Raw genomic sequence first — 27,571 nt, 5'->3', positions numbered from 1 at the left:
AGATCATTTTTTTCATGTTTTCTTCTATCTCGTGAGGTGTAGTTCTTTTACCCAGGATTCGTCAATTTCTCAGGTCAATCATGCAGTCGTGACAAGGAATTATTTTGACGGGTTATTCACTTTCCAATCCTCCTCCAAAACATGGTTCATTATAGCAAATTCCATGGCTTGTCGTGGAAGACAATGTGCCAAAGGGAAGGAAGTTGATGGCATTTCCACTTCCAGCAAATACAATTTCCACAATCTCTTAAAGATGCTCCCATCTCGTTGGTCCCCCGCTGCAGCAAAGCTCGATTTTGTGGCCTAGGAAACCAGAGATACGAGACATCACAGGTAAGAGAGATTCCACCAGGTAATCTTGTGATAAATCCATCACTAGGTCACCTGACAAATGTTAACACTAGTGGTTGGCAGAATGAAAGGAAAGTAACAGAGGTTTGGCGTTCTTGTTTCCTGGGAGTTGCAGGTGTAGAAGCAGCAACGAAAGACGAGGGATGTGAGAATATCTCTATGCCTACGACGAAAAGTAATAAAAATTCATTTTTGATCACATGTTGCGAGCTCTAATAAAGGATACTCGTTGGAAAGTAGTGGAGGCCAATCCGGGGAGAGAGAACAGGTGGAAAGGCAGAGAATCAAGGACCAGATGTGGACAAATTTCCTGTCATTGTTGTTCTTAGAAGATTGTTCGTTCTTGTGAGAGAATTTTTCTTTCATCTCGGATCTCTCTCCTCTCTCTCTCTCTCTCTCTCTCTCTCCTTTTTTGGACCAGGGGATCGATGTCTTTCGATCTACGGCTGCGTTCCTTGCCAATGGGCAACACCAGATGTTTAGGTCGTCTGCCTTAGCGCATTTTGGTCCCAAAGGTTCGAACTTTGGTGGTGAGTGTGCTGGTTTTGGTGGCTGCGGTGTAGCCCCTTCGCTTGGCTTGTGGTGTTTCTCTTGGATAGCTACCGGAACTCAAACACTCACGAGAGGACCCTTGGAATTTGGTCTTCTTCCATAGGGGAAGGCCCACGGTGTCTCCGATTTTTGAGCTTCCACGCGCTGATGCTGAATCCGCTACTGGCAAGATGAATGAGAGGGGGGATGCGATGCGGCTGAGGTGATTCCTGCTTCATCGGTCAACCTTTTCTCTCTCTTTCTCCAGATTTGGGGTAAATTTCTTGCTTTGGGAGAATATTTCTGAGATCACTTCTTGTATTAGAAAAACTAAAGAGGTGATTTAAAGTAGACTCAAGGATAGGTTTTGTGTGTTTGTTAGATTGTCCCCAATATGATGTTCTGCACCACTTCTGCGGTTGAATGAAATGTTCATGTCTTTTCATCATTCAGATGATGGAGTCTCCTGCTAATGGTCTGTGTAGTCAACTTTGGAGTCAAATAAAAGAGGATTTTAGCATCTTTAGTTGTCCTCCTTATTGGAATTTAGTTGAACTAATAAAGCTGCTGTATGTTTCTACAAAATTGTCTTTGTTCCTTCACTTGACCACTGAAGTATCACTTAGTTCTTATCCTTTGGATAATGATGTTCGCCTGATTTTTATTTTTTTTTTCCGCACAGTATTGTGTCTTGCAACCCACATTCCAGTTAGTAATCTCATTGTGTGAAGTATGCATTTTTCAGGCATCTAGCTACTTCCAGTTTGAGATAGTATCTTAAGTTTTATCCTTTGATTTTCTTAGATGGTGTGATGCTGTGGCTAGGTATCTCGGTGACTGGAAATTCTGAGGTTTTCTTCTGTTGGCAATATGGATGAGTCTCGTCTTATTGGTGCTGAAGCTTGAGGCTTGATTCAGTTTTGAGGAAAGTACTTCCTTCTGCTCAGCCTGGTTTGGGTTATTCTCAATTGCTAAATGCTGCAGTGCATTTAGACCTCTTTGCATATATTATTTACTGCAATCACATCAAAGTGGCTGAAGTCCGTAGCTCAGTTAATTGGTAATTCCTTCTCTGATTTTTTTTGGCTGAATTTCATAGACATGGCATTCATTATACAGTGTCATTATTCAAATTCAGTTTTCCTGGCGACTGCTGCTACTCTAGCTAAGTTTTAGCTTGGCTTTCTATCAGTCTACGTATGGTTTCCAAATTCCTTCTCATATAATAACTATGTTTCACCTATGGTGACAACTGTTCCATCTTCAATTTTTCTTTCATGTACGGTTATAAGTGTAAGATCCTTTTTCAGTAATGTCATAAACAGATTCTGCTTTTGTACATTGCTGCAAGCATTGTATTATTTCAAACATGTACAGGTACCATTGGGGCCAGTTATTGGTATCATAAATGTTGTACTATCAGTTGTTAAAGAGTTTAGTTGGAGGCATAAATGCTGTACCATAAGGTAGAAGTTAGGATGGATCTATTTTCTTACACGTTGGATATTTTCCCTCCTCAACCACACAGTGAAAAGCTCGAAGCCCTCTGGTGGTTATTGTCATTTTTCTCCTTCCTACACAAGTTTACGTTGATTTGTCTTAACTATTCCCCTTTCACTGTTTCTGACCTTGTTAAAGACCAGTTCAACTTCTTAAGTGGCTATAGTTAATTAACTTTATGTATGAAGTGCTGGCAAAATTAATTTTTTGATAGAAGTTCACAAACAACCTTTACTGGACTTGAGGTTTTGCATTGCTATTCAGTAGGTAGTTTAATGATGAGTACCAAATGCTGAGACCAGAGGAAATAATATTATTATAAAGAACAATGTTAACTTTCTGAACTCTGATCTGATATTGACATGTAGTGCTTGATTAGCATGTTTACTGTCTATGATTTCAACTGTTCGCCATCTGTGTAGTATTTGCTTATCCGCTTCCTGGATAAAGTCAAGAGAAATACCTTTGTCATTGTTTTCCTATTATTCTTTGTTGACTAGCTTTAGAACCTGCAGGAATGGGTGCAAAAGTGCAGACTAAAAATTACCTTCCGCTTCCGGTATATTATTCAATGCATGATTTCATGGAGAATCCAACCAGTAGTTGGTCCAGTTACTGCCAGGACAAGAGGTTAAGCGAGCACATCTTCAACACTTACATACCAAGGCTTGTGAATGGATGCTCAGAACAAGATAAAGAAATGTTAAAACGAACAATGCTTGAGCATGAAGCTATATTCAAAAAACAGGTAAAGAGATAGTGCAGTCCAGAAGATTTTGAGAAAAAACAATAAATTCACTCTATAAGTTGATTATTCCATTCTCCCTGTTTCCTTCAGTTAAATGACTTTATTGGTTATACTCTATTGGACCATTCAGAATCTTTAGAAAAATAAGTAATGTCCACGAAATTAAGTAGTTATGTTATGAAACTTTGGTGTTCAAGTAATTATGTATTTTTAAATTTGCTTTATTTGGATCCCTGATGCTTTAGCATTCTAGAAACCACAGATTCATGGCACATGGTCAAGTAATTATTCGACCTTGTATAAGATTTATTATGTATAAGCCCCAGATTTATTAGTCTATAAAAGGAGAAAAAGTAAAAACAAAAACAAAAACAAATCAAATCCTCTTGTGATGTGAACAAGTGATTATAGTGGTTGTGTGATGTGATGCACGTTTAATAGCACTCTCTCCAAGCTTTCCAAATTACATAAAATCTGTAACTCTGGTTCAATCTCCTTTCTTTATTTCTTAGTGGTACCATGATTTAACAGAAGGATGTGAAAAGGATATGATCCCAACTATACTTGTTTGTATGGGAGGCATCAGTTTTATCTGTAGAATGATTTCAAGAACAAGGAAATCCTCCTTGATGCTTTCTTAAACTAGTTGTTTACATTATAATTTCCTTTTGTATGCATCATTCTCGGAAATTGTGCCTCAAATGCATCTCATTTCTTATATAGCAATAGAAGCAAAGAAGCTGGTAAAATTGATTTTGTCTCAGGGAATTGTGGATATGTCCATTTGTTGCCGAGGATATTTCCAATTGAACTTCTGTATTTTCCATGTTTGAATAATTTGGATTCATTCTTGTATTGGTTCCATTATAAAATAATCTTATCTCAATATATTTGTCACTCCCAATCCTGTCTCTTATTCAGTTATATGTGTTTGGTAATCCACCCACTATTCACACAGTTTATGTATTGGATAATAAAACAAACTGTAGCTCGCCATCCGACCACCATTAGATTATTGTTAGGATTTGTTGTATCTGTCAGAGTCAATTCTTAGAAATAAGTATATTTATTGTATTTTTCCCATTATTTGTAATATTTATATATGGCCTCCTATAATAAATGTTGTCACTTTTCCTTTTTCAGATTTATGAACTCCATCGTCTTTATAGAATACAGAAGGATCTGATGCATGAGTCTCAAACTAGAAACTTTGATAGATCTTCAGTGCCGGCAGAAGTATCATACTCAAGTTCTTTTTCATCTCAAAGACAACCAGAATATACAGAAACAATATCACAGATGTCTCACTTGCCTGTAGGAGCCACCAGCTGGGGAAATTTGCCTTGTGTGGTCAACAACAAGACCCACCCTAGTTTCAGATGGGAAGGCCATGTCCATTCTGATCAGATACCATTTTCTGGTGGAGCTTCTCAAAATGACAATGTGGTACTAGACTGTAAGCTTCAGAAAAGAACATTTGACCTCCAACTTTCAGCTGATGTATATATGGATATTGAAGATAGAGATGAATCTCAGAAAAAGAATAATATTGAACCTACAAATGATATTCCAAAGAATGAAACTCTCGATTTGCATCCTGATAATGGCAAGAAGCTCACTTTTCAGAGTGATGAAGAAGTAAACCATCAGGTCTCAAATTTAACAAAACGGAGTTGTAGATCAGACTGTGTCATGGTCGACTTGAATAATCCTTCAACAGAAATCTCTTGCGAAGCTCCAATAAACTCATCATCTAACCAATTGTTTGGCATGAAGCCTCACAACAAATTGAAACAAGGTTATCTGTCATCTTTGAGCTCAAATACTAATTTCTTGGATAGGCTTGGAGATCAGCAAACTTCTTTGCGCAAGGATGTGCACTCAGAAGGAGAGTGGCCCTTCTTCAATCATGAATCTGGTAATGTTCCTACCTTTTGTGTTGGTACTTTGTCCTAATTAAGTAATTGTTGACTTGGAATGGACCAAGACGTTATTGGTAAGTCGTCTAATTTAAGATATATTAAGAATAACGATGGTCCTGCATAATTTTAACCATTCTCTCAGTTCCCCGGCATATTATCCACTTGTTAAATTTGAAATGAAATCCAGCTCTATCTCTCTCTCCAAAAAAAGTAAGTTTGGAAATTATAAGACAATCATACAAATTAAGCCAATTTATAAATTTATTATTTGTACGATTTGATATTCCTTGTTAACCAAAGTCATAGTTTTCTTTTCCTTTTGTTCTTGCTTCAGTTTTGTTATTTTCATATTTAAAGTTCAATTGAAGTGTAGATCCTGCCTACAATAATTGGCTTGTTCTACCATTTCGCCTCATCTCTCTTTTGGATGTCGATGTAAAATACAGGGAAAAAGGGGAGCACAGTGGATGACTTTTCTCAAGCCAATAACAACAATGAGCCAAATTTATCAAAAAGGTTACAGTTGAATTCAAATACATGCTGTGAAGGTTCTCTGTGTGATCATAACAACCCTGAGACATGGTCTAGACAAGAACTAACTCCTGCAATCCGGACAGCTCCGATATTTCCTTCAATACCTACAATCTCAACTTCCCAGGCTGACATAACCAGTTGCACGTCTTCATTTGCTTCATCTAGGAGAAAAATTGCCACAAGCAAAAGCAATATGTTAGTTGCTGCTCATGCACCTCCATCCTTGAGGCAGTCATCATATCTTAATAATGAGAGCTTGAGTTCCAATGGAAATGCCCAAATACCTACTGCTTATTGTCAAAAATGGCAAACTAGTAGAAGCTTGACCACAAGTCTAGGAACTGCTAAAACAGTCCCTTACACCAATGTAATGGATCCTAATTCTGTTCCCCATCCATACGTTACATCTTGGAAGCTTGACCAGAGTAATAATCACAAAGAAAATTGTCATGGTCATTTACCTGGACGAACTGAAGAGTATTTTCATAGCAGAGATTTGAAGACCTCAATAGATCTGAACTTAAATCAAGCATTACCAAGTGGTATGGAAGATGCTAGTACACTCAAACAGGATCCAGCCTGTTATGATGTTTGTAATAGGTTCGCAGGTGGTGCATCTTGGCACAACATAGCATCAATTAGTGAGACCATTGAGGAGAAGAAAACCTCTATGGTGGATTTTAGCTTGGAAAATGGGCACTCTAAGATTATTCTCCAGTCCAATGTCATAACCCCTAATATCGAGAGGAAAGGGGTAAAGGAGTTGGATTTATCTGCACACAACTTGCAGGAAGTCACATCAGCCTTGCAGTTTACATGTCATAAAATTCAGGAAGACAGAGATTCTGAGAAAAATGGCAAAAGCATTATTGGCTTTCCTATTGATGGTGTGAATAAACAGTCCAGCATACTTGTTTCCACTGCATATATGGAGAAACTTTTAGCTAACAAAACTAAGTTTACGGAAAATGATAACAGGAAATTCACTGATTTCTCCTGCGAAACAAAAATATTGAATTTGCAGAAGAAAATTCAAAATGGTGATTCTGCAACTGAATTTGGTGGTGAAATGAACAGTGCAAAATTTAGGCCTCACATTAATCTGAATGCTGAGTTTGCATGTGCAGATGATTCTATACCTTCAGAACCAATATCTGAAGGAGAGTTAGTGGTTCAGCCATCACATTCTATATCTATTTTTGGAGCAAAAATTGTTTCTGGCACTGATCTTCAAATTTCCACTTGTAGGGCTGAAACTAACATTATGAATCAAGATAAACACATTTCATCAAACAAAAAAGATGACTCAGAGAAAAAGAATTTCTGTGATCAGCTAGTAAGATTTGCTGCAGAAAATTTAGTTGCTATCTCTGTGGATAGTAATGGCTGCCACAATGATGTTGGTTCTAACCTGTTATGTCTGCCCCAATTTGACACCTTGTGTTGGTTTGCAGAGGTTGTTTCGCATAGTTCAGAAAATCTTATGCTGGTGGATAATGGTAAAAATCAGTATGCTCGATCAATGGATGGTGATAATAATTGTCATGGTGATCATGATGATAATGCTGGTGGTGGTTTGGATCTGTTTGAGGCCATGACATTGGAACTCGAAGAAGTTAAGGTGGATCAACAATGTTGTAGAGCAAAAGAAAATGATGCCAAGGATGACAAAGAAAATGGGGAGGAAGTTAAAGGCCCAGCTTCAATGCTCCTCACAAAACCTCGGCGTGGCCAGGGAAAAAAGAGGAGGCAGAGGAGGGACTTCCAAAAGGATGTCTTGCCAGGCCTTGCATCACTCTCAAGGCTTCAAGTTTCAGAGGATCTTCAAAGTATCTGGGGAATGATGAAAGCATCGGGTAAGCCTTGGCAAGTAAGTTCAACAAAACGAAACACTGGCCAAAACCCCCAAAGGAAAGGAAGAAGGCAGCTGAGCATGGCAATTACAGTAGAGGAAGTTCAGTTCACCCCCCATCAACCATCGCCACTTGGTAATGTTGAAATAGGTGTTGGTGGAAGCAGTATGATTGGTTGGGGAAGGACGACCAGACGATGCCGAAGACAGAGATGTCTCCCTGGAAATCTCGTTGGCTCATTAATTTAAATAGGAGCATCATATATACTAGGCATGCTTATTCTATAGAGGGAATCAGACTGGGTTGTTTATCAGATTAATTAGCTTGTACATTCAATAATAATTAACATTGCTTCATGAAACGCTTCAGAGAATGCGATTGAACTAAGGAATTCAATTAGTCTGGTGGATTCAGTGAGGTGTGATTTCATTTGTGAGGGAGCACTCTCGAGGTTGATACCATTGAGGTAAGCTGCTGATACATGAACAAAGAGATTTCTGAAACTGTTTATCTTCTGTTTTTCTCTGTTTCCTTTAGCACTGCATGGTCCTTACACTAGTGTCCAACTAAAAATATTAGATCTGCTCAAATTTAAGTATCCTTAAGTAATTCAAAAAAAAATATCTAAGAACAAAGTAATTGAAAATTTAGAATTTATATCAGTATACTAAATTAATTTGTACTCTAAAATATATTAAATTTATCACTGGGATCAAATTTGGATTTATTATACAAAATCAGTTTGTGAACAGTGAATTGAAAGTGTGTGTGATGATTTACTTTGAGCACAAGTCATTTTATGCATGGAACAGCATCTACCTTACCAAAGAGGTCCATTTGTAATCACTTACCCTAACCATCCTATTCCTTTCAATCTGATCATCTTTCTCATTTGAAACGTTAACTTAATTAGTTTTGTTAAATTATTGCATAAGGTAAGCTGTCAAGCTCAATATGTTGAGTGATCAGAGACAAGGATCAGACTCTCAAATTTATAGGGTTTGCAACCAACTACCCCTATCTATGGCCCAACATCATAACTTCTTAATGTTTGCTTGATTTATCTAGGGTTGCATACCTAGAGTTTTTATAATCCATAGCTAGCTCAATCAAACGAGAAGTTGAATCATCTACCAAATGGCTATCATGACCTCTGATTTTTCCATTGAAAGATATTATAGAGTCGTATCAAATCTTTCTTCATTTAACTATCAAAATTGCTCTGTTTTTTTCTAAACTCTTGCACAAGGCATTGATCTGGACAAACAATCTGAGAAATAATCAAGTAGGAAACAATGTTTTCAACAAACAATAAGAAAAAGATGTATGAAGAGAGTCAAAAGCTATTCTTTTTTCTTTTTGTTTACTTTGACCATTGTCATTCTTGCAAATATCACATGCATGTCTTATATATGAACTAACTAATCCTACAAGACCTTGTTATGTTTCTTGAACCCAAGACCACAATGTCAAATTTTTGTCACATATTGACCGGGGCATGCAATCCTAAATGATCTTCAAACAACTAGGAAGAAAAGGCATATATATATTCAAGCAACATGGATCGTGTACTTTTCCATGTGATCCAAATGGGCAGTTAAGATGAAACCTTGTGACTTTTCTTTGGCTTATGCAAGTGAACGACTAGTACGAGTCAACACTAGCAATTTCTTATGCGATATGGTATTATTTTTTCCACCAAAAAATAATTATTTAATTTAATAGTAAACAAGACTTTACTTGGAGATTTTAATCTTAGTACTTATATGATAAATAATCTCAATCTAATGCGATATAATTTGTATAAGATACTGAGAAAAAATATTCTTGTTTGAATTACAAAGAAACACTTCATTCCTGGAGAATTTAACAGAGGAATGCAAGGAAAATCGCACTAAATGTTGAATTAATTTAGTCTGATCTACATTACTTATAATTTAGATCAATTCAATACCACCAAAATGAAGTTGTCAAGGAAAGAGGATATATAGTTGGACGGCATATAATTAATTCTCATATGTAAATATCTTAGCTAGACTTAATTAGCTGATTAAACGTAGCATATATGTGAAAAACTAGCAGTATGAATCGAGTGAGCAATAATTAGTTCAACAAGGTTAATTTTTAATTGTTGACCTCTTCACTTATTCCTCTTTCCTTTTATGTAATCCCAGTCTTCAAAACTAGCATCAACCTTTAGACCTTGCTCACGGGAAATTGCTTATCTTAAACAAGTGCCAGTGATCGAATTCAAAGGCCACATGTCATTGCTTGAGAAAGTAAAACTCACATATTAAAAGACTAATTAACACACAAAAAGAAAAAAAGTACACCAAGTTACTGAAAACTGTCTTGTTTCTTCTGCTCAATGTTCAGCATGAGACAAGGAGAAAGAGTTAAATTTCGGCACGCACAACTCTGCATGGAAAATTTTTAAACTTCCACTTCTTTTAGCATTTAGCTAGCAAGAGTTGCTGCAACAAGGTGTTCGTTGAGATGTCCATTGTCAAACCTTATCTCCACTTCTTTGAAAAACCGTGCCAATTCCTTCACTCGAGAGATGAAAAGGAACGAAAAAGGCATCCAGCTCTCCCCATCAGGTCAATCCCATGCAGCTAACATTTTTAAAATGCTCAGTATCTGTTTGATGGGAGTTGAGGATTCCTACACCTTATCCTGCTGCCCAACCCTAGCTAGCTAATAAACGAAATCAATGGTTTCGGGTGCATGCATATGTCTTGGTGCTAAGTGAATCAATCATGGCCTATATGTTGATCACTAAGTACATTAATCCTACATTGTCATGGTGTTTTGATGCTTGTTTTATCTTGAGCAATTTTGACTCCGAGATCCAGAAAAGACATAAGGAATATATATATATCAGTGGACGTATGGAGGGCTATTGGTAGCTCTCCATCAGCTTCTAATTGGTGTCACTGTGTCTCTCAGTAAGGATTGAACAACATAGATTTTTCTAACAAATATACAAGTAGTATTTATTTCCTATTAGAAAAAGGATGCATGATCTGATCTTACTCGCTCGGGAAGAGTCGTCACTATAATTTCTTAAGAGCTTTCCACCACTTTTGAAATGCCAAAAAAGAGAGACAGTCTCAGTAACCTTTTAAACCGAGAGAGAGAATCCGAAGAACCAATATTCCAAACAAGAATCCGAACAAATTAAACGTAAACTAATGCTAATAAATCCATTATGGCAGACAATATATGCTAGTAATTACGTGAGCAAGAAGCACCTCTTAATTAGTAACTAATGTCTATGCATCCAAACATTTAGCATCAAGACACACATTTGATTTAAATAAGAACTATACTGTCTCTCAGTTACGTTATCCACCAAACAGTTATCCGTTCTTCAATATTGATTTCTCTTAATTCTCTTTATAAAAAAATTATTTTAATTTGGGCTTGTAATATTTAATTATTCAAATACCTTTATATGCCGGAAATATTCAAGCGGGTGAAGTGAAGCGTTCGGTGATCCGAACACGGGGCAGCGCTCATAGCCGTGCGGAGGTTTGACACGCCCACAGCTCGCGCTCGGGGCCTGACGTCAGCTGGAATGGTAGCTTCCTGTGGCGCCGGCAGGCGGTCGCTGTCGCTGGAAATGTTAGTGACGCGTGTCGCGACAGCGCTCCGACGGGGCAGCGCCTACGTGGCCGGCATCAGGGCCCACCGCTGTCGGCTCCCATCCCGCCACTGACGGCCCGCGGGCCACCGCCTGCCCCCTCTCCACCCCGACACTTCCTAGGCCTCGCCTAGATTCCCTCCGTCGCTACGTGCATTGCTTCATCCTTATCGCCAGCCCTATAAATATCCGTCTCCTCGATCTCCCTCCCACCCACAACCATCAAAAGCCGTCTTTGCTACTTGACCGGATCGGATCGAATCGAATCATGGCGGTGCTGAAGGCGACGAGCACCACGACGGCGGCGGCGGCGGCGACCACCAAGCTTGGACCCGCAGCGTGCGAGAAGGATGCGGAGCAGTTAGCGTTCATCGAAGAGATGACGGTGAACGCTGACAAGGTGCAAGAGAGGGTGCTGGCGGAGATCCTGACGCAGAACTCCGAAACGGAGTACCTGCGACGGTACGGCCTCGGCGGCGCCACCGACCGAGCCACGTTCAAGTCCAAGATTCCGATGGTCACGTACGACGACCTCCAACCGGAGATCCAGAGGATCGCCAACGGCGACCGCACAGCCATCCTCTCCGGCCACCCCATATCGGAATTCCTAACGAGGTAGATTATTATTAATTGCTCAATTATTTCTATTACTTGCATATTTTTGTTCTATATTTATAGTTAATTATTATTTACTCTTGTGGACGTAGTTCGGGGACGTCGGCTGGCGAGAGGAAGCTGATGCCGACAATCCAAGCAGAGCTGGACCGGCGGCAACTCCTCTACAGTCTTCTCATGCCTGTTATGAATCTGTCTGTACTTCCTCTGCTTTCTCTTTTTGTTTGTTCTTCTGAATTAATTAAGCATATATATATTTCATGATACGATATTGGGAATATAATGCTCCGTTAATTAATCTCCAGTTGTGGTATCAACAAATTAATTATGTTTTATTCTTCTTGATTCTATAATCACAGTTGCAAGTTGCAACCACGTCCTAATCGAGCTTGCACTAAACAAAGCTTTAAAGTCCTCTGACACAAGTTAATTATAAAGATGCATGAGCATCGTGGTTCATTAATTAAACAGGCTCAATTATTTTGATTTATATAGATTTTATTATTTAAAAGTGACACTTGTCTTAATTAACTACTAGTACCTGAACTTAATTAATCACTGAAATTTAATGAAACTGGTTAACGACGGTTAGGTACGTGCCGGGATTGGACAAGGGGAAGGGGCTCTACTTCTTGTTTGTCAAGTCTGAGAGCCGGACACCTGGCGGCCTGCCGGCTCGGCCGGTGCTCACAAGCTACTACAAGAGCGATCACTTCCGTTCGCGGCCGTTCGACCCCTACAACGTCTACACGAGCCCCACCGCTGCTATCCTCTGCGCCGACGCCTTCCAGAGCATGTACGCACAGATGCTCTGCGGCCTCATCGACCGCCTCTCCGTCCTCCGCGTCGGGGCCGTCTTCGCCTCCGGCCTGCTCCGAGCCATCCGCTTCCTCCAACTCCACTGGCGCGACCTCGCCGCCGACATCTCTGCCGGCGTCCTCACCCCCAAGGTCACCAACCCGGCCATCCGTGAGGCGGTGGCGGATCTCCTGAGGCCCGACGCGACCCTCGCGGAGTTTATTGAGGCGGAGTGCGCAGCCGGCGACTGGGCCGGGATCGTGAAGCGGATCTGGCCCAATACCAAGTACCTCGACGTGATCGTGACAGGAGCGATGGCGCAGTATATTCCGACGCTAGAATACTACGGCGACTGGCTGCCGATGACGTGCACCATGTACGCCTCCTCAGAATGCTATTTCGGGCTCAACCTCCGGCCTATGTGCAAACCCAGTGAAGTTTCCTACACCATCATGCCTATGATGGGCTACTTCGAGTTCCTCCCCCACGAGGAAGGCTCCGCCGTCGGTGGCGCAGCACCGCCGCAGCTCATCGACCTGGTCGATGTCGAGGCCGGCAAGCAGTATGAGCTGGTCGTCACCACCTATGCCGGCCTTTGCCGCTACCGCGTTGGCGACATTCTCCAGGTAATTAATTTATTGCATCAATTCTAGCAATGTATAATTACCATTTTAAGAATGCGAGATTTTCCAGGTGACGGGGTTTCACAACGCGGCGCCGGAGTTCCGGTTCGTGCGGCGGAAGAACGTGCTGCTGAGCATCGAGTCGGACAAAACGGACGAGGCGGAGCTGCAGGGGGCGGTGGAGCGGGCTGCCGCTATGCTGCGGCCGTGGGGGGCAACAGTGGTGGAGTACACGAGCCAGGCGGACACGAAGGCCATCCCTGGGCACTACGTCATCTACTGGGAGCTACTGATGAAGGAAGGAGAAGGCGGGCGGTGGCCACCGGCGGAGACGCTACGGGCGTGCTGCCTAGAGATGGAGGAGGCGATGAACACGGTGTACCGGCAGAGCCGGGTGGCGGACGGCTCCATCGGGCCGCTGGAGATCAGGGTGGTGCGCGGCGGCACCTTCGAGGAGCTCATGGACTACGCCCTCTCCCGAGGCGCCTCCATTAACCAGTACAAGGTGCCACGCTGCGTGACCTTCCCGCCCATCATCGAGCTCTTGGACTCCAGGGTTGTGGAGGCCCACTTCAGCCCCTCCTGCCCAAAGTGGGCCCCCATTAACAACTAGTTCATGATCACCATGTTAAATCAGTAGTTTATCATCGAGTTTGTATTAATTATAAATGTAGCGGATAGAATTAAAATTAAGGATGACAAGGACGATGGTGAAGAACAATAACAAAGATAGATGGAATCACCCGCCAGGTTTCAGAATAGGATCGGTTCTCGGTTATCAACTCAGTCTGTTCATCTTATTTATTTGCAAGTGTAATGTTGGTTAATTATATGTAGTGTGATTTCAAAATGTTTTGTCCTCACTTCATGACTTTGTATTGCTAATGTTGAATATGCAAGGCTTTCTTTGCAACAACAACAACCACAACAGCAAACAAGAAAACAAAAACAAAGATGTCGATGAAAACTATCAACAGCACCTTTTGGTGCTAAGTAGAAATCACTGTCAGACTTGACTTTCATCACTAAGGAGTAAGGACGAAGATGATGTGAGATAAGATTGAACAATAAGGACAACGAAAACAAAAGTTGAAAAATGAGGACAACGAAAGAGGTTATGAAGCTTGAATGATCTTTAGTTATGGGCGCAATTTATACAATATCTTATCTAGTGCGTCCAAGTGATAACCCTATCAACAGCACCAATATTCCGTAAGTGCCTTCTCCAATCCGTAACCTTGTACAGTCCAACGTCGCCATTTGCATAAATTTGCAAGAGGCCAACGCTCATGCGTTGGCCTCTGCAATTATTGGCACAAAATCACATGGGCCAATAAAGGTCGACAAAGACAAATATTTGATCGCGATTAATTTAAATCCCAGGATTTTGCAGGCTTATGTACCAGGAATCGTACAGAAATAAAGTCTCTGCTCTGGAATTTAACTATAATTACCACTGGGAAAGTGCATCACAAACAGCTAGACAAGAAGTCTGAAACACTTACTTGAGCTGGCGGACAAGATTTTACAGTCCCAACAATTAACTGTTAACATGCAATCCAATTGTCTGATAGAGGTTTCAAGTCGCGAGGAAATCTGACAAAAGAAAGGTCTGGATAAATAGAAACACCAAACAAAGACTACACTTGATTGCAGTTGGCCTTTGGGGTGCATGTTCTTAGACATAAATAAAGTTGTCGAAGGCATGAAATTGAGTGTTCCCAACAAGAATGCATCTAAGATAAAGCAATCTCTTTGTAGCAATTATTTCAATTATTTACATACTGACACTATTTACATTTTTGACGTGCATACTCACTAAGAAAGCTTGCAGTAACTTCTGCCGACCAGATGCTCCTTTGCATTGGTTACCCAATTCAGTGTCATTGCGTGTCTTGCTGAATAAGGGGATGATGAACTCGTATCACCGGACAGCCCTCTCTGACAAAAAGATGTACTACTCCGTAATGCCATCCGGTGATATAGTTTGTTCATTCCCAGATATGTTGAATAGTTGCACGAGCCCTAGCCTGTATTCGAGGCCTCTGATGTGATGGCCTAATAACATGCACCTAGTACCATCACAAGGGTTTCAAATTAGATAATCAGAAGCATTTGTTGCAACTGTGAAACAACTTAGTATGACGTTCATACCAGAAAAGAAGGCGTGCAAGAAAGTCACGAGGGACTACAATCATAGGCTGAAACTTAAGATAGGTGTTATCGTGTTCGGAAGAGCCATCCTTCCATGTGTTTCCAGCCATCATGTTTTCAGATTGATGAGGTGGACTAGGATGCATATTTGGAGATAGAGTTGCGAGTAGGCCATGTACTACTGAGTGAATAACATCTTCCACCTCAAAGTAGGTCGGCTCGGAAATTTCAGCAACCTACAGAAAAAAACAATTGAAATATGCCACATCAATCAAACTTGCGGTTAGATAAAAAAATAATAATAAATAAAGTTTTTAGAGTAAACCATAAGGCCTTGAGAACAAAAACCTAAAAGTTGAGGACCTTGTAAGACCTTAAGAGAAAAAAAGGGGGAAAACACAAACATTTATAACAATTCTTTACTTAAAGAGATTGGAATCTATTCCATATATACTTTTTCCTTAAACTTTTCAAAATTAAAAAAAAAAAAGCTGGAGTCTTTGCAGTAACTATACTTATTATATTAGCTAAAGCTTATTGTTTGCATCTATTTCTTTCACAACAAGATGGACTTTACTAGGATGAAAATGGACCAGCAATTAAATCTTGGAGGGAAACTTCTTTTTTTCGTTGGATCTATTATCGCCTTCTCTTTTCTTGTTTCACAATAAGTATTATTTATTAGTTTTGTAGTCTTGTCAGGTTTTCCTAGTTTTTGCCAAATCTTCAAATCATATTGAGGACTGATTTGTATTGACAGAAATATTTTCTCCCAAAACAATGAAAAAGTTTAAATTGCATTAATTCGAATGTGAAGATTCTAAATAAATTTTCACTGTTTTTAATCTGAAAAATGGTCCAAGAAAACACCATAACTTTGTATTAGCAGCATGAATCACACACAACACTGACTGTTGTGCAAGCTTACTAGAAATTCAACAGGCTGGAAATAGTTGCACGTTGTTTATAACTGACCTTCTCAGGTTGCAATGATCTCAAATAATCCAGCAATTCATTCTTTTCTTCTCCTACACACTGTTGCATCTTAAGGGCAGAATGTTTCTTTTTCATAGAATGTAACTCCTGGAGATTCATGATATTATGAACCATGGTAAGAGGAAAGCAAAGTTGGACAAATTATTTTTGAAAGATATCTGACTTTTGAACTGGAAATAATAATAGACAAACAATAAAGTGAAAGTAAGAGTAGTAGCTCTGTATGAAGAATATTTCATATGGATGTTAAGAATATTTCTTTGGAAAAAGACAATTTCTAATAGAAACAGGTCACGTATATAAGAGGATCAATGAGAAATAAGAGATGAAAATAGATCAGCAATTTGATGATATCTATAATGCAAATAACCAGACAAATGCTGGCTAGCATGAAAAATGGTTGATGAGTCATGAGGCATAATTGGCAAAAGATGCTCTTACTTAACTAGAGAAGAATGTTTATGAGCAATCATCCCAAATATGCCTATACAACATGCTCGGTGACAAATTTGAGACGATTACATTACTAAAACAATATAGAGGTGAACAATAATTATATCACTTTGCTACACACCTTCCATCAATTTGTGCATTAGTTTGTTAAGTTTGATGCTCTCAGATTACTCTGAATGGAATGTAAATGGCCACTAAGTTACAACTTAATAGTTTCTTTAAAATATATAATGCTAGAGACTTAGCTCCACAACTTTATAATTAAAGAAAATTGATTAATATGTTATGCAGTTTACTTTAGAGCAAAAGGTGGCCCACGGCATATTATTCCAATAGAGAAGGCAGTTACATGCAGCAGGGGCGCAGAGTTCCTCTTAGAGGAATCTGAACAAATAATGGAAATCAAGCCTGAAAATGGGTTGGAGAAAAAGAAAGAGATGCAGTTTATTTTTTTCTACATGATACACACTAATTATATGTAGTGTAATGCAAGAAAATGATGTTGATAATAATAATATAAAACAGTAGTGATCCTTCACAAAAACTGCATGTCCCTTTGTTTCATGTTTCAACGTCAGGTCAGCAAGCCAACCACTTGCACTTCCTCTACAAAGAAAGAGATGCCATTAGTTTCACAACTGAAACTTAATAAGAGAAGTTTTCTTGTTGAAGGAAATCTCTTAATTTCAGCAATAGTGCAGACTTAGTTTATCTTCGACTGACAGTATTATTGCAGATAAAATGTAGTACCTTTTCCACAAAATTTAACTTGGATTGCAGCTGCTGAATATATTCTATGGTTTGAGGTGTCAGATCACCACAAATTTTAGTGCTAATATCCTCACAAGATCTATCATGGCCATGCATATTATGATCCTCTAGAATATCCTTGTCTTCTAACGAATTTGACATTATACAAGTCCTTTCAGATAAAATCTCATTATTGTCATTTCCTAGATGATCTATTCCTCCATCATGATCTTCAGGAATATCTAAATTCTTTTCAAGAAAAAGCCTATATTCCGCATTGTGTAATGCATACCTGCAATTAATCTTCCAATTATGTATAGCATGTCAAGATTAAAATTATGCGCAAAATTAGAAAGGTGAGGCAAACAAATAGAGTTAACAGAAAGAGTTGACAAGTTAACAAATTTATGAAAACTCATTACATTCAAAGTAAGTGTATAGAAATAGAATAATAGGGGGCAAAGTTTCCTGGTATGAGGTGTATGTGATCGTAAATGATGATTAGCAAAAGATTTTAGCCCCATATTTGCATTGGCCCAGCAAATACAATTTTCCCAAGAGTGATGCTATTATTTGGATGGAACTTCTGTATGGGGTCTATCCTGAACGCTGTTAGAAGAACAGTTATTCCTCAGTCTGATTGGAAAATATGAGCATCCTATATTTAGACATGTTATATGGACACACTTGGGAATAATTATTCCTAGACCCACATAATAAGTTTCCTTGATAAGTACATTTTACCCAACTCAATCTTCTTTCATTTGCTCCTCAGAAAGTAGTATATTTTTGGTTTCTTTCCTTGTTATTTCATATTATTGTCTGTACTCTTCCTATTAAGAAAACAAAAGAATATTACGCAATGAAATGACTGTGTTCCAACTGACAATTGATTCCATTGACCAAGACATCTACTTTAAAAATGCTCCTTAAAGACTCAAGATGATCAACTCAAAACAATAAAATGTCTTTCAGCCTTACAAGATTCGCCCATCTTTGCAATTGTTTGAAAGAAAAAAAATGGACCATGATAAGAAGTAACATTTTTCCACGTCTATTAATATTTAAATACAGACCCAACTTTAAATTTTTTTTGAAATGTGGTGGCATTTAATTTAAAATTTAAATTTTGTTAGCTTTTATAATACCATTAATATCATATGTATACTATCTCCTTTTAGAATTTTAGACAGTGTATCAAATTACTAAGGATTGATTTGGATGATACCTAACATGATTACTCTAAGTGTCTGATTCCTTGAATAGATAAGTTGAAAAATGGATTTGGAAGACGAGGTCAGTCGAAAAGTGGATCACCTTTCTCTTGAAACTTTGTCAAATTTTAGCACTTCTAGATACAATAAAGCCATCAGTTCTCTCTATATTCAAGGAGACACTCAAAGGATAATTTCCTTTCTATTTCTTCCCTTCACTTTTTTGTTTCTTACATATTCATCTTTTTAATTTACCATCTCTTCAAGACTGCAACATTAGTTTGGTTGCTTTGTTAATTTAACCACCTTTTAACTAAATGAGTACATCATTCTACCATTAATAGTTGATATATGAGGACAACGAAAATAATTTTTACAAATGATACAGAATATTTGACAAAGTGAAAGTTAACCCTTCGCTTACCCTGTTTTCATGGAAGAAACTAATAACTTGAAAAGTGATGCCCAAAGAACTTCAACTACCACAGTAAATTGATTGGATGGAAGAAGACCCAGCATACTTGAAATAGTCCTTTTCATTGCATCCACTGTGTTAGGTGGTACATCTTTTTGGATGTGGCTCACATCCATAGGCTCAATTTCTTCTATCAAGCTTAATAGTGGTGACTTCTGAAAAGCAAAGAAAATAAAAAAGGATAAGAAGATATCGTAGAAGTTAAATACGGATGAAAGATCTTCGAGATATGTATGCAAGATCCTAACAGAACGGTATGTCTTATTACTCGTCTGATCTTGTTAATGCATCAATCTAATCATTCATGTATCTTTCAAACTCTATCTTCCATATGCATATTCTAGTACCTCAAGTCGTTTCAGCGATCAAATTGTCTAGGATTTTATCACCAGATGGAAGCCAACCAAAAATATGGTTTATTAAATATGTATAGTTTGAAAATCATACTCATTAAATGAGAAAACTATGAGGTCAAAGAGGATAATGAATTCCATGGTATTATCTTCTGAATGACTTGAAAGACAACAATCCCACAAGGAAGCTAGTAAAAGTTCTCCTTATGTTGTAGAAAAGATTACTATGCCTCTTACAATAATGATGGATAACAACTTAGTTAACAATCTATGTTACTACAAACATCAAACAGATTTGTTTGGCAGAACAGCATGAGCTAGCTCAAAAAATCAGAGCAGATTTCATCAACACTTTATAGAACTTGAAAAAAATACGTGAAAAAAAACTAAGTTTATTTTTTTTGTCATTATCACATAGTAATAAAAACCATTAAGAAATCTAAGAATGTTACAAGTAGTTATAATATGTGAGCACTAGTCTGGAACAATTAAGCTGAGAAACTTATTACAACGAGGGCAGAAATTGTCAGAGAGAAATATCAAGAACCTCCTGGATTGAACCTTAGAGGCAATTTAGAATAGTGGTAATAATCTGGCATAAAAAAGTTATTGTTGACAAGATTTTAAAAAAAAAAACGTCACCACTTATATTTCATCTCGGAAGAAGTTAAAAATTTCACACCGCAGAGCAGCAAAAGAGGGGGGGAAAAATCAAAACATTTGAATTTGTCATCAAACACATTTGTTATGTTGAAATACAATAAATACCCAATAAGTAATCCTGAAAATTTACATAAAAACATAGTAAGAATGTTGATATTCAAGAAGCAAATCCAGTGAATAAAAAAGCAGATTGGTTCATTTCCAAATACTAAGCCGTTGGACCAAGTAGTTACTCAGCAGAGAATTGAATTGTTGTCCTTTGTTGAATTTCATCTCATTCCACCGGTCATACTGAGTAATTTATGCTACCCAATTGTAAATTTTGAAACTTTCGTAAGCCTCAGTTCTTTTTAACCCAGGTTTTTAGACGAGCATTTTGTCTATAATACACGCCCACTTCCTTCAATTTACGAGTTCGAATTCAATGCACTGTTTGACAACTGATAATCCTAACCAATCTGACAAATTTTTCCAGAAATTGGTCCTGAATACAATTCCTCCTATGAATCCGATCTAGGACGACAAAAGAAACCAACATAATATGCCACGATACCATAGATTGATCCCCTTTTTTTTCTGGTAACAGGCCATACGGTGATGAAGCGGAAACGAATCCAAATACTAACCTTGGACGAGTGGCTCTTGGATCTGACTTTGGCGTCGAATTCGTTGAAGGGGACTGCGGCGCAGGCGAGGACAGCGTGCAGCCGGGGCTTCGAGGGCCCAAACGGTTCGAATAGATGGGCAACGTGAAGGCCGGACAGGGAGGCGATCGACGGCAGCAATCGGCGAGGCCGTGCGAGGAAAGAGGCCCGGGGGAGCAACGCGGCGGTCGTCGGCATCCGCTCCGCCGTCCCTGGTTCCTGCCCTCTCTCTCTCTCGCGTCTCCCCCTGCTGTTAGATTACGGCGTGAATCAGGAGCCGCGACTAGTAATCAGGCGAGTCCAACTTGGACGGCTCAGAGTCCACGCGTCGGAACTCCAAGAAATTCCGTGGCTCACGTGGAGGATGGGATGACGGGCCGATTTGTGCCAGACAACATGACTGGACCGGTCAAACCGGTATAATCTGGAATCGTTATGCACTGTTCTAATTTTGATTAAAAAAAAAACTAATTTAACATTCTGCTTACCTTCATTTTACACTTTGTAGAAGCATCGAGCATCGTCGTGAGGTTAACCGTCCACAAATATTATGATTTTGTTGTGTGTTCTAAAGAGAAACATACAAAATTGATATATGAGATACGATCGAGAAAATTTCGATGAAACTTAATATTTGTTTACGAGATTTGTGAGATCTACAGTGTTTATCCTAAGCACAGGGTCAGAATGGATCATTGCATGGCATTAAATAGATATAGATTGTGGGCTGGGCTTTAACTAATTCATAAATAGAGTTGTTCATATGTGCTCGGACTGCTAGTACTGAGTCAGAATGGATGCATGGCATTAAATGGATTGCAACGTAACTGTCTGTTCATATGCAGTACACTACAAAAAAAAAAAAAGCATTCTGCGACGAAATTTACGACGAATTTTGTCAAAAAATTCATCGCAAAAAGATTTCCAACGAAATTTGCGACGAATAATTTTCGTTGCTATAAAATCGTCGCCAAAAATTTGCGTCGAAAAATCCACATTTGTCGCAAAAATTTGCGACGAAACTAAAATTTCGTTGCCAAATTCGTCGCCAATTGGCGACGAATTTATTTCCGTCGCCAATTGTCAACGAATTCAAAATTCGTCGCCAATTGGCGACGAAAATGGATTCGTCGCCAATTGGCGACGAAAATAAATTCGTCGCCAATTGGCGACGAATTTTGGATTCGTCGCCAATTGTCGACGAATTTGACAACGAATATAAAATTCGTTGTAAATTTCGATAAATAGTAAATTGACGATATATTTGTGACGAACTAGTTTTCGTTGCTAATTTCGTCGCCAATTGACGACGAATCCTATATTCGTCGCAGATTTCGTTGCAAAAAAAAAATCAATGCAATATTTATTTTGGTGATTATCCTGTATATACAAACAATATCGATCCAATCGGATCGATTCATAAATACATGTAACATGTAATAAACAAGCATATCAAATCCAATACAAATAAAGCAATAACATCCATTCATTTCATCCAAATATCCATAACATACATGAATCCATAACATCCAAATCATCCATATCCATAACATCCAAATATTCATAACATCTACAATCCATAAAACTCATAATACAATCCAGCAAATAACTACATTAGACATGTATGTACATGTCTATAAGTCTAACCAAGTCACATCATCATAATACAGGAAAGAAGCTACAAAGTACTGGTACAAATAAATCAGAAGATATATAAAGACAAGATAGAAGAGATCATCGTGGTCCGCCGGAAACTCTGCTTGATTCTTCGTCACTATCTTGTCTTCGCCTACATAGAAAAATAAGATAAAAAGAAAGTATCATTCTTAAAATTAAAACTAATACTAAAACCTATAAATTAAATATGTAAAGACTAACCTTTTTTTTTATTTGTTTATCAAAACTTATTTAACAAAAAACAAACAGTATTATTAACAATATATAAATTATTAACTTGTAGCTGTAATAAAATGCATATTAAATAAATAAAATAATGCTTAAAAAAATGCATACACAAAAAAACTCATGAAGGATCACCACCTATCCTGTACGAGCAAGTACAATACAGTGGTTAGTTCCTATGTTATTCCTATCCTGAATGAGCTGGGATTGTCTTGCATCTACAAGCTTCAGGAATATCAAAAACAAAGACCCAATAAGACTCAACAAAAAAGCAAAAAAAAAAAGGCAAACTTAAAATATATAATATAAACTAAGTGTGTTGATCAAATGAAGATGCAATTTCTTGTCAATCTGCACAACCATGCACGTGATTTATTTAAATAAATTAACAAAGATAACTTCAGATATCAAAAGAATAGTTGATACCAAGAAGTGTTTTCACTTTGTTGCTTTGCAAGTTCCCAATGAAATGCCACTCAATGTCTGGTGGAAGCTGTAGAAATAAGAACTAATTTAAATTTTTATGAGTGTGGTTAATAAAACACTATAAAGCATTTAATAAATATCTAGCTGATACAAGTAATTTCAATATAAGTCAACACTCACGCAAAGACCTGCTATATGAAAGGCTGATGATAAAAATCTCAAAATTGCCATTAAGTTAGACAAGGATAACTGTAATGATCCATGCCAAAATTACAACACTTCAGCTTATATGCTTCTCAAATAATAGTTTATGTATGCAGAATTTATCACATTCCAACCTAATCTTAGACATTAGGTTGTCCCAGAAAAATTATATGTAAATCTAATAGCTAGTCTTTACTTGAACTCTGTCTCAACATAGCAAATGAGGACTATCCTAATTGAACATGTTGCAATTGTTCTTGAGTTTCTAGCCTTCTTTTAGTAGAATAGATAATTCTCAATGTTAATCCACCAAATTCTAATGGGCTTCTCAAACACAACAGGAATTTGAAAGAGTAGAATAATTAAAATTTCACAACAGCACACCAGATCATTGTCTTCTTAAGTTATCTACGGTTTTGTCGAGCTAAAGGCGATTCTAGAACCAATTATTCAAAAGCAAAACAATAGAAAGTCACACCATATCGATCTCACCCAATATAGAAAAATAACAGGATACTAAGCTCTTTCAATTATAAACAACCCCAACCAATCATGAACAAAACATACACGCACCAAATTCTAGTTTTCAGGTGAAGGAAAAAAAGGAAAAATATGCGGAAGAGAAACGGAAACCTGAGGAGCCTTCTCCACCAACTCTTGAACATAGTTCTCACCGAAGCGCCGGCCAAGGGCGGCCAGCGACGGCTGACGGCGGCCAGGGACAGGCCAGCGACGGCCGACGGCGACCATCTCTTTCCACCGGCGCCGGCGCCAAAAAACACAGAAAAATAATAGGAAAAAGGAAGGAGCAACCTTACGGAGGAATCTGGCGCCGAGGGAGAGAGATCTGGCGACCAGGGAGAGAGATCCGGTGAGAGATCGGTGAGAGAGAGATCCGGCGGCGAGGGAGAGAGATCCGGCGGTGAGAGAGAGAGATCCGCTGGCGAGGGAGAGAAATTCGGCGAGAGATCGGCGAGGGTTGTTCGCGTGCGAGAGATCGGCGAGAGAGAGAGGGTTGTTCGCGTGCGAGAAGAAAAGAGGAGACGACAGCTAGGTTTTACTTAAGTTTTTTTGCGACAAATCGCTTTCGTCCCCAATTTCGTCGCCAATTTGGCGACGAACAAGGTATTCGTCGCCGATTTGGCGACGAAACAAGATTTCGTCGCCAAGTTGTATCAAAATTATGGGCAAGGAGCGGGAATCGGGGAAATTTGGGGACGAAACTCGGTTTCGTTGCAAATTTCGTCGCCAATTTGGCGACGAATTCTCCGTTCGTCGTAAAATTTCATCCCTATAAACCAATTTTTTAAATTATAATTTAGCGACCGAATCGGAGTTCGGTCGCTAATTTAGCGACCGACTGGAATTCGGTCGCTAATTTAGCGACCGAACGCCGATTCGGTCGCTAATTTTTGCGACGAATTCTAGATTCGTCCCTAAATTTGTCCCAAAATTGGGACGAATCCAGAGAATTCGTCCCGAAATTTCACGACGAAATCTAGATTCATCCCTAATTTTGGGACGAATCCAAAATTCGTCCCTAATTTTGAGACGAATCCAGAATTCGTCCCTAATTTTGGGACGAATCCAGCATTTGTTACAAAATTGGCGACGAAAATCCTGTTCGTCGCCAATTTTGGCGACGAATTTGATTGTTCGTCGCCAAATTGACGACGAATTGTATTATTCGTCGTCAAATTGGCGACAAAAATCTTGTTCGTCGCCAAATTGACGACGAACAATCAAATTCGTCGCCAAAATTGGCGACGAACAGGATTTTCGTCGCCAAATTAGCGACGAACAGGATTTTCGTCGTCAAATTGGCGACGAACAATCATATTCGTCGCCGATTTGGCGACGAACAAGATTTTCGTCGCCAATTTGGCGACGAAAATCTGGTTCGTTGCCAAATTGCGACTAATTTAGCGACGATTAATTTTTTACAACGAACTCAGCAACGAATTGATTGAGTTGCTAAATTAACGACTAATATTGGATTCGTCGCAAAATTTGTTGCAGATTAGCAACAAAATATGGATTTGTCCTAAATTTCGTTGCTAATTGGCGACGAAATTTTTTCGTCCCAAAAGTTCGTCACAAAATACCTATTTTTTTGTAGTGGTAGTTGTTTGCAGAAATGCCTGAGTCTAATTAGCTAACACCAGCATTTTCCAATGCGAGTGCATAAGGTCGATGACATATATAATTAATGATGAGTAGTACTGTTCGTGGATCCTTTCATGTTTAACTCCAGTCTTCGTCGCATTCTAGATCAATTAACCACCAACTCAAACTTTAACAAACTTAATTAGGAATAAGTACTTGCCTAATACACAGTGATCGATTCCTCTGTAGAGCAATAGGAATGTGCCTAGTGATGGCCTATTTAATTAATTAATTAATTAATTGTTCTGTTGCATCAGTAACTTATTGCTTGCAACCTACTCAACTGATCAAGAACTGTACGTACGTACCTCTCTCTCTTTGTTATGTTTCCACTCCAAGCATCATAAAAGCGATCGATCGAGCGCATAGGAACAAGCAAAAGATGGTGGCAGATGAGCCATGCCGGATAATGCAGCTAGCAGGACTCCATTATATATCCCCATGCTCCTCCTTTATAATGTTCCATTAAGTGGCTTAGCTTTCCAATCCATATACGCGGTCTCAGCTGTTCCTTAAAATTGATAGATATATGACACAAGGAACATATATAGCGAATTAAAGCGATAGAATGTGTAAAGCTAGCCATTCATATGCATGTGGCGTCCGTAGAGGTATCTGATACCTTCATCCACACACCCACACCCACACCCACACCCACTTCCTGATGAATAATCTGATGTAAGAAAAACTTCTGAAAAGTTTTAATGATCTTTTGAAATTAAAACTCCAAGTAGAAAATTAATTAAAAACTGCAGAGCTAGTTGTTAACTTGATGTGATGTGTCATAGAAAAAGCTAATGGTCAACGTGCAGAGAGAGAGAGAAGTACTGTGTCGATTTAATAAAATCAACGTCACGATATATTATTAATAATTAACATAAAGCTGATTGCTCGATCGCTTTAATCTGTTATATATATATATGCATGCATGCATCATGCATGCTTATTGTCATGTGATAAAGTGAGTTGTGCGCCTGTGCCTCGACTTAATTCATAGCTTAGCTGGCCCAGTACACTTCGCTTAGCTTCACCTTTGACTATATAAATCCTGGTCGAAGCTTAATTATATTCATAATATATAGGGATTAACCTGATAATTATGATATCTGATTCATTCAAAGTATGTAAAATTATAGATCGTCGTGGATATATAATAATTAATTAATATAATTTAGATAAAACATATCCTTTATATGATTATAAAATAAAAGACAGTTTTTAATTAATTATCAGCTGGCAAAACAATGACAGTATCGATCTATCGCCGCAGAAAGAAAGAAAGAAAATTAAAGTCGATCCACCAACCGCACGCTCTTTTCATTCCATGCATCCTTCCAAATGATGTCACGCTTTGAAAATTTTCCAGTTGGATTTTGCTGTGGGGGACAGGAAGAACATCGATGGAACAATTCAGCCACCTCAATACGACAAACCCCACCGCCGCAATCTACGGCGGCGTTAATGCTACATGTTGGTTGGATTATATTCTCAGAGCAGACTCAACTGAAGAAGCTAGCTAGAACGATGAACGAAATACATATATATTCTACTCCGATTATCCAGAATATATATATATAATTAATTCAATAGTTTTTCCGCAAGAATCTTAGTCTGCAGTTGTTGTATAAGCTGCGTTACACGACAAACAATATTTTTCAACTAACTAATTATATTCCAACTATTCTATTCTTACTGTATGTTAATGGCTTAATGCAATAATATTATTTATATGTAAACAATTCTAGTACGTCCAAACTTCTTAATAATATATATAGGTTGCAGGTATACATATCCACATGTTTTATAGGTAGAGAATCTGGAGTAATAACAATATCAATAATAGTGACGGTGATGACGATATATATTATATATGCGATGTGCGAGACACTAGCTATTCAACCGATCGACGTGTTGTATTATATTAATTGTCCAATAAGTATGATCAATTTACTAATATTCTACCTCCATGGACAGGACTCGATCGGTTCCACTAATTAAGCATGAAAACACAAAATTATATATAATTTAACTGAAAGGGTGACGGGATCCC

At 38.5% G+C, this 27,571-nt stretch overlaps 3 protein-coding genes across 4 annotated transcripts; 2 read left to right on the top strand and 1 right to left on the bottom strand.

Moving 5' to 3' along the window:
- The first annotated feature begins 479 nt into the window (after window positions 1–479).
- LOC141839731 (uncharacterized) lies at window positions 480–7,907 on the top strand. Of its 2 annotated transcripts, none has more exons than XM_074727659.1 (5): window positions 480–1,157; window positions 1,708–1,942; window positions 2,898–3,130; window positions 4,274–5,048; window positions 5,499–7,907. In XM_074727659.1, the coding sequence occupies exons 3-5, from the start codon at window positions 2,900–2,902 to the stop codon at window positions 7,685–7,687; spliced, it is 3,195 nt and encodes a 1,064-aa protein (XP_074583760.1). In that variant the 5' UTR covers window positions 480–1,157; window positions 1,708–1,942; window positions 2,898–2,899; the 3' UTR covers window positions 7,688–7,907. The 2 variants fall into 2 exon arrangements, with proteins under 2 accessions (XP_074583760.1, XP_074583686.1); XM_074727585.1 differs by having other exon boundaries at window positions 1,687–1,942.
- Window positions 7,908–11,353: 3,446 nt separating this feature from the next.
- On the top strand, window positions 11,354–13,956 carry LOC141821886 (indole-3-acetic acid-amido synthetase GH3.8-like). Its single transcript, XM_074709266.1, has 4 exons — window positions 11,354–11,700; window positions 11,793–11,894; window positions 12,293–13,124; window positions 13,192–13,956. Exons 1-4 carry the CDS (start codon window positions 11,354–11,356, stop codon window positions 13,732–13,734), a joined length of 1,824 nt encoding a protein of 607 aa, XP_074565367.1. The 3' UTR covers window positions 13,735–13,956.
- A 762-nt stretch (window positions 13,957–14,718) lies between these two features.
- LOC141821895 (uncharacterized) lies at window positions 14,719–21,065 on the bottom strand. The gene is made up of 6 exons (XM_074709278.1): window positions 20,806–21,065; window positions 19,113–19,318; window positions 17,475–17,766; window positions 16,251–16,358; window positions 15,276–15,511; window positions 14,719–15,193 (listed from the first exon to the last, which is right to left on the bottom strand). The coding sequence occupies exons 1-6, from the start codon at window positions 21,019–21,021 to the stop codon at window positions 15,079–15,081; spliced, it is 1,173 nt and encodes a 390-aa protein (XP_074565379.1). The 5' UTR covers window positions 21,022–21,065; the 3' UTR covers window positions 14,719–15,078.
- Window positions 21,066–27,571: the final 6,506 nt, after the last annotated feature.

The sequence above is a fragment of the Curcuma longa genome, chromosome 1, assembly GCF_044706935.1.
Source record: "Curcuma longa cultivar G26 ecotype Majalengka, Jawa Barat chromosome 1, ITB_CL_G26_1.1, whole genome shotgun sequence".
Lineage (NCBI taxonomy): Eukaryota > Viridiplantae > Streptophyta > Magnoliopsida > Zingiberales > Zingiberaceae > Curcuma > Curcuma longa.
Note: the sequence above shows the minus strand (reverse complement) of the source record. Positions and strands in the feature narration are given on the sequence as shown.

What these genes read in the sequence shown, in the direction of transcription:
- LOC141839731 (XM_074727659.1), top strand. Translation starts at nt 2,900, where the DNA reads ATGGGTGCAAAAGTGCAGACTAAAAATTACCTTCCGCTTCCGGTATAT. An exon ending in AAGCTATATTCAAAAAACAG is followed by an intron (nt 3,131 to 4,273) that starts GTAAAGAGATAG and finishes TTCCTTTTTCAG; the next exon opens with ATTTATGAACTCCATCGTCT. An exon ending in CTTCTTCAATCATGAATCTG is followed by an intron (nt 5,049 to 5,498) that starts GTAATGTTCCTA and finishes TGTAAAATACAG; the next exon opens with GGAAAAAGGGGAGCACAGTG.
- LOC141821886 (XM_074709266.1), top strand. Translation starts at nt 11,354, where the DNA reads ATGGCGGTGCTGAAGGCGACGAGCACCACGACGGCGGCGGCGGCGGCG. An exon ending in ATATCGGAATTCCTAACGAG is followed by an intron (nt 11,701 to 11,792) that starts GTAGATTATTAT and finishes TTGTGGACGTAG; the next exon opens with TTCGGGGACGTCGGCTGGCG. An exon ending in GCGTTGGCGACATTCTCCAG is followed by an intron (nt 13,125 to 13,191) that starts GTAATTAATTTA and finishes GAGATTTTCCAG; the next exon opens with GTGACGGGGTTTCACAACGC.
- LOC141821895 (XM_074709278.1), bottom strand. Translation starts at nt 21,021, where the DNA reads ATGCCGACGACCGCCGCGTTGCTCCCCCGGGCCTCTTTCCTCGCACGG. An exon ending in GATCATTGCAACCTGAGAAG is followed by an intron (nt 15,512 to 16,250) that starts GTCAGTTATAAA and finishes TTTTTTCTGTAG; the next exon opens with GTTGCTGAAATTTCCGAGCC. An exon ending in CTTGCACGCCTTCTTTTCTG is followed by an intron (nt 15,194 to 15,275) that starts GTATGAACGTCA and finishes TGATGGTACTAG; the next exon opens with GTGCATGTTATTAGGCCATC.